Source organism: Hippoglossus hippoglossus, chromosome 5 (genome assembly GCF_009819705.1).
Source record: "Hippoglossus hippoglossus isolate fHipHip1 chromosome 5, fHipHip1.pri, whole genome shotgun sequence".
In the NCBI taxonomy this organism is placed as follows: Eukaryota; Metazoa; Chordata; class Actinopteri; order Pleuronectiformes; family Pleuronectidae; genus Hippoglossus; species Hippoglossus hippoglossus.
In genome coordinates this window covers 3,679,726-3,686,831 of record NC_047155.1, presented here as the reverse complement: position 1 = coordinate 3,686,831, position 7,106 = coordinate 3,679,726, and the positions used below count along the sequence as shown (strand labels likewise).

General features: G+C 41.1%; 1 protein-coding gene across 1 annotated transcript; it reads left to right on the top strand.

Moving 5' to 3' along the window:
* Positions 1-4,093: 4,093 nt before the first annotated feature.
* On the top strand, positions 4,094-5,449 carry LOC117761015 (nuclear factor 7, brain-like; the record flags this gene model as incomplete). Its single annotated transcript, XM_034584563.1, has 1 exon — positions 4,094-5,449. A coding segment is annotated over exon 1 (1,356 nt), but the record flags the coding sequence as incomplete, so codon positions are not given.
* Between the last annotated feature and the right edge of the window lie 1,657 nt (positions 5,450-7,106).

The window sequence follows — 7,106 nt, the reverse complement described above, 5'->3', positions numbered from 1 at the left end:
TGCACAGTTTAATATTCTGGGCTGTAGATTGAGTCCGTTGCCTCTAAAAGTTGCTTATGGAGCGTGGCCTCGGCGTTGGGACCAGTTTGAGCAGCAGAGCTGGGCCGTAGATACCATGAAGCCCCGGGGTCACGACATCGGTCAATGGATCGACTCGGTGGTTAAATCACATTAGCAGGAGTTTGAGTAGAGTTGCTGAGTCATTGTTTTCTATCGGATTAATATGAACATATTTTTTTATTCCTTAAAATCATTTAGTGTGTAAAATAAGAGAAATTAAGTAGAAATGTCTGACAACCACCAGAGAGCCAAAGGTGTCATCTTCAAATGTTCAAACTATTTGTCTGATCTTCAGTTAATAATCATAAAATCACCTAAAAGGTTTCAACATTTTTTGCTTTAAAATTGTCTTAATATAACAATAAATACAATATCAAAACGGTGGCCAAGTCATTTTTGTCGGTTATTCGATTCAACCCTACTTTTCATTTTCCCAAAACATTGCAAGTGTGTGTTTCAAGTCTGTTTATGATTTTCTGATGGGTTTTTTTTTATGCAAGAAATATCAAAAAATGTAGTCAATTTGTAATAAAGTCAAAAACCTATAAAACTATTCAAAAGAATTAAATATCTGAAGGTTTTAGCGAAAGTTGCAACATAAGAAAATGAAATGGAGTAAAATCAAAATATATTTATTAAAACTGTTATTTAGATATTTGCCTGTTTGTTGCAGCTCTGTTACAGATTCCAAAACCATTACACATGATCTGTTTCTGATTTTCTGATATTTCTTGAACCAGAAAACCTAAAATATTTTCCTCCTGAATTAAATACCTGCAGGTTTAAAGTCCATAATGTTGGAAAATGACATTTACAAGCAACATGAGTCAGTTATGAAAATGAAATGTCAGTGTTTGACCTCCGTGATCCCGGCTCCGGCCCTGCTGGGAAGCTGCCTGCCAGAGACCAGCTGCATGCTGGGAAATGCAGTCCAGTCTCTGGTCCTGGTCTGACTTGGGATGTTTTTTTTTGCAGCTTATTCAAGTGTTTTATTTTGTTGTTGAGATGAAAGTTGCCTTCTGATCAGTCTGAGCTTCTGATAATCATTTGATTGATTGATTGATTGATTGATTGAACCCTCAGTTGTGTATATATCAATGCTTCATTCCTGGGAGAGCCCGAAATCTAAATATAAAATGTATGTGAACATATCCTGATTGTATTTTTATTGATTTAATGATCTGACGACTTGATCGATCGTATTTTTGTAGAAAAGCTTTAAAGGAGGAAACTGAAAGTGAACTTTCTGAGGTTTGAGGATCTGAAGCCTGATTGGACGAGTGACTGGATAAACGACACCAACCAACAGAATGTAGAAATGTGTTGTTCTTCATCTTTTCACGTTCACTGTGGGATCAATAATAATAATTACAACTGATTCATCACTTCTGGTGGTTTTCTTTTCTGTGTCCACTGCTGGAACTGATCCTGTTTCCTGTTAACATCTTTATTTTTAAGCGGAAAATTTAAATTTTAAGTTTCTTCTTGAATTTTGAAGATTTAAAACAGTCGAAACCTGCCGATGGAATTTTTTAAAATATTTCCTTTGTTGTGCTTCTGCACCGGTGACGGTCATTATGTTCTCTGCTGTCCGGCTGTTTGTTCCAGTCTTGTGAACGTGATTTCTCAAGAATATCCTCAAATTTCTAACATTCACTTGGACTTGAGGATTAACTGATTTAAAATGTGTGGGTCAAAGGTCACTGTCACCTCATAAAACCCTTATTTCCCCTCGAGAAGATCCAGTCAAATTTGGCACAAATGTTCACGTTGACTCACGGATCAACTGGTTAGATTTGGGAGGTCAAAGGTCACAGTGGCCTCTTGATCATGATATTTCAGGAATCTCTTAAAATATTGACGAGTGGACTCAAAGACCAACTGATTAGATTGCAGTGGGACAAAGGTCAAAGGTCACGGTGACCTCATACGAGTCTGGAAAACTCCAGTTCCTTCACCTTTTCATTTTAGAAGGTGACCTTGTGGTGGAAGTACATTTACTCAGGTGCTGAACATGCATCAGGTACAGGTTTGACATACATGTACTTTCTCGCGCTGCTTTACATAAGTGCTGCATCAGTAATCACACCAGTAATCCAACGTTCAAGTGTTTCTTCAAGATGCTGCTACTTTTACTCAAGTAAAATCTCGGAGAACTTCTGGACCGACCCGTCTCACTGTCTCACGTTGTTTTCTTATTATTAAAGATCAGTTCATGTCGATTCCAGATGATCATTTTCTATATTTTTGTCTCTTCTTGTAAATGCTGTCATGTGTCCCTGCAGAATGTCCCATCAGATTCAGAGCTGAGTCACAGTCTGTGGGTGGACGTCCCCAGTGATTACCCATCATCCTCAGGGTGCAATTTAGGCCAGGGTGGGGCGTACACACACACACACACACACACACACACAGAGTTGTAATTTGTTCCCTCTGTTATCATGTGTTGTCACTTCAGGATCATTTCAGTGAGTTATTTCCCATCTGAGACTCGCATGCTGCTGCAGCCAGGAGACGATGACTCACACACTCACGACCTCGCTGACACTCGCAGGCAGGTTTTGGGGATTTTTTACAGCGATCAAAAACTTTATTTGACCTTTTCAATGTCACTTAGGGTCATTTTATTTAAGCCTGATCATATTCCTTTACTTTGAAGGAGCCGAGGATATTCAGAGACCTCGCCGTGAATCTGTAAAAATTCAAAAAAGATCAGTCATGGTCGATTATAAAAACTTAAAACATAAAATGATTATTACAACATCATTAAACCCAAATAAAACAAAACTATTTTCCACCACAAAGAGATGAAATGAAAATGCACATTGATAAAAGTAAGAAAATAAATAAAACTAGGGCTACGTTGCAGCACTGAACGGGGCCGAGCACACGCAACTCGGGACCTGTTGCGGTTGGTGGAGAGAGCGATGGGGGGGGGGGGGCGGGCACACGGCTCCGCGTTGCATGTGTTTTGTGCACTGCGGGACGGATAAACACTTCACTTCCTGTGTCCGTCACGAGACGTCGATCCTTGCCTGCTAATTGCGCATTACGGTCCACGCTATCCATTGCAGATCACACGGTTAAAATGTTATGTAAAGCGTATGATAGTTGTAAAACAAAGCTTACTTCTTGTTGCCAGTAGGTGGCGCCATCACTATTATTACATACAGACTAATAGATCTGTTCAAGTAGGGGCTCACCTTTGCAGAACGGAAAGCCTGCTCAACATCGTTTTGGTTTATAATGAAATGTTGATTTTCTTGAAGTTTAAGACTCAGTTCTTGAATTTCATTTCTAAAATCAAACGATTGTCAAAACGATTATAAAAGCAATAAAGAGCATTGGCAGAAATTGCTTTTTGTTTAATGTAAATGTCAAATATATAATCATTTGATGATGTCATACTTTTTACTTCACTCACACACAAATTAATGAGCAAACTTGAGCTGATTTGAATTTATAAAACCCTCTTTTAATTTCTGCTTCTGTCTCTTTAATAAGACTTCAGCTCTGCAGTTACGTCACAGACCCCCCCCCCCCCCTCCCCCCGCACTTCCCGTTAATTTTTAACTTTCACTTTCACGCCAGCAGAACGACTTCTGAGCATTTAACACTCAGCAGATCACAAACATATTCAAGCAGCTATTTTACAACCAAGTCTCTTGTCGGTGTGAGCTTGTTGCTGCCAAATGTCTTTTGACCAGTTATCAGATCCAAGGCTTGAATTACTTTTTACAATCGTGTCCTGACACACCAGAGAAACCAGGAAGCATCTGTTCCTCCCTGAAGAGACGCAGGCTGAAAACCAGACGATCACATTCACCTTCCAAACCAAACTAAACCAAACCGGACCAAACGTCCTGAGTGAGTCCAGCTACAGGAGAGAAGAGTCAAACTACAACCTGCCGACGCTCCACACACTGACCGTGAGTTTAACAAACACCTCGACTCAGAGAGGAAGTGAACCTCAGTGAAGTTCGTGGAGCTGTGACTGACTGACTGTCTGTTTTCAGCTTCACCTGGAGACTCAATGGCTTCCAGATTAGAAGAGGATCTCTGCTGTTCCATCTGCCATGATGTCTTCAGAGATCCTGTCGTTCTGTCATGTAGCCACAGCTTCTGTAAAGACTGTGTGAAGAGCTGGTGGAAAGACAAAGAAGTAAAAGTGTGTCCACTTTGTAAGAGAAGATCTTCAAGGTCAGAACCACCTTGTAACCTGGTGTTGAAGAACCTGTGTGAGACCTTCTTACAGGAGAGAGATCAGAGCTCTTCACATGCTCTCTGCAGTCAGCACTCAGAGAAACTCAGACTCTTCTGTCTGGACCATCAGCAGCCAGTGTGTCTCGTCTGCAGAGATTCAGAAAAACACAGCGACCACAGATTCAGACCCATCGATGAAGCTGCACCACAACACAAGAAGCAGCTTCAGGAAACTCTGGAGCCCTTGAAGAAGAAGTTACAGTGTTTTGAACGTGTTAAAGTAGAGTTTGAACAAACAGCAGAACACATTAAGGTCCAGGCCGGACTCACAGAGACGCAGATCAAGGCACAGTTTAAAAAGCTTCATCGGTTTCTGGAGGAGGAAGAGGAGGCCAGGATGGCTGCACTGAGGGAGGAAGAGGAGCAGAAGAGTCAGATGATGAAGGAGAAGATTGAGTCTCTGAGCAGAGACATAACGGCTCTTTCAGACACAATCAGAACCACAGAGGACGAGCTGAGAGCTGAAGACATCTCGTTCCTGCTCAACTACAAGGCTGCAGTGGAACGAGTCCAGCAGCGCTCCCTGCTGGGTGATCCACAGCTGGCCTCAGGAGCTCTGATAGACGAGGCCAAACATCTGGGCAACCTGACCTTCAACATATGGAACAAGATGAAGGACGTGGTCTCCTACAGTCCTGTGATTCTGGACCCAAACTCTGCTCATCCAGAACTCGTCCTGTCTGAAGATCTGACCAGTTTGAGACGAGGAGAGAAACAGAAGCTTCCTCACAATCCAGAGAGGTTTGATAAACACATCTCAGTCCTGGGATCTGAGGGTTTTAACTCAGGGACTCACAGCTGGGACGTCCTGGTTGGAGACAGTACAAACTGGACACTGGGTGTAAGAGAAGAGCTTGTCCAGAGGAAGAGAATCAATGTGATGGAACGTATTAGAAGATTGTTAGTTAGAGACCGTGCAGTGTCACTATCAGCATCATCTGATCTCTCTCTGCAGAAGATCCAGAGGATCAGAGTGAAACTGGACTGGAACAGAGGAGAACTGTCGTTCTCTGATCCTGATACTAACACACACATTCAAACCGTCACACACACTTTCACTCAGAAGATGTTTCCATACTTTAACAATATAGATCACTTGAAGCTGTTACCTGTGAATGTCTCTGTGACGCTGGATCAGAGCAGTTAGAGATAAAGATTTTATTAATCATGTTTATTTCTACTAAGAGAAATCTGCTGAATTTAAATGTTAAACTCGTTATTCTAAAGCTTTGTTTATTTCTCCTTTTACTTCTCACTCATTTTTATTTCCACGTGTGTAAAAAGATTTGATTATTTTCTGATCTTTATCTTCGGTTTGTTTTTTACTTTCATGGAAAGGGTTTTCTATCATTTAGATTTTGTGTGGATCCATGAAGTCGAGCAAACTGATGAAGATCCACATTTATCAATAACAGCTGATCATTGTTCACATTCAACAAACTTTATTAAAACTCACACATGAGACATGATTCATGTTCAATCACATAAAGTCTGTTCACATATGAAATAATCCAACATATATGAACATTTGTCTGTTTGATGTGATGAAGCCAAAATGATTCTGTCTGTAAAAGTGTTTATTCAACAGCAGCCTAGTGATGTGATTTTAATATTGTGATAAAAATTATAAAATCTATAAAACAGAAACCGAGTTTTGAACTTTTTTAAGTCGAAATGTAAATATAACACGGTGAGCGGGCACACGGCTCCGCGTTGCATGCGTTTTGCGCACTGTGGGAAGGATAAACGGATATCAGAGCGAGAGATGTAGTGACTCATCTCTTTATCTTTCTCTTTGTCTCTTTTATCTCTCTCTCTCTCCATTTCATCACCTCAGTGACTCATTGAGCTTCTTCTTTCTCTTCTTTCAACCTCTGTTCTTTCTTTGCATCACCTGCTGTTTGTGGTCATCAGAGACACATGACGCTCAGGGGCAGCAGCTGGGAGGCGAGGGACACACACACACACACACACACACACACACACACACACACACACACACACACACACCTCCATCTGGTAAATCACATGTTATTGTGTTATTGTTTTTTTTTCTTTAAATAACATTGGTCCATTTATTAATGTTGATTAAATATATTATTTACTGTAATCTGTCACAGTTTAAGTCACACACACACACGCACACACACACACACACACACACACACACACACACACACACACACACACACACACACAAAGAGAGAGATCGTATCAAAGGTACTTAGTCACTGTTACATACACACTGATCATGTCACAGTGAGTCAGACTGACCCTCGACTGAAGGTGAGTCTCTCTCTCTCTCTCTCTCTCTCTGTCTCTCTCTCTCTCTCTCTCTCTCTCTCTCTCTCTCTCGTCTACCACTTTCTCTCAGAGAGGGAGAGAGAGTGTGTGTGTGTTTGTGTTTGTGTTTGTATTTCAGCTGCTCAATGACTCACAGTGACTCTGCACAAATCTGTGTCTGTGTGTGTGTGTGTGTGTTTCTGGTCTGTTGCACCAGTGTTGCACCAGCTGCAGTTCCACTCGACGCCCCCAGGGGGAAACAGCAGCTCACAGCTTCACCACTGGTCAGTGAACTTGAACTGAGCTGCATGAAAACTCTTATGAACTCTCTCAGTTTATTTCATCGTTCTCCATCGGACTCTGTATTTATAAAGAGCTTCTCTGGCCTTTAAACACTCACAGCTTTTGGTTTTGTGCCGTTCATGGGTGAACTTTGACTTTTTCTAAATCAAACAGATGTTTTAAAAGATGTTTTCTGAAATGAAAAAGTCAGTGTAATG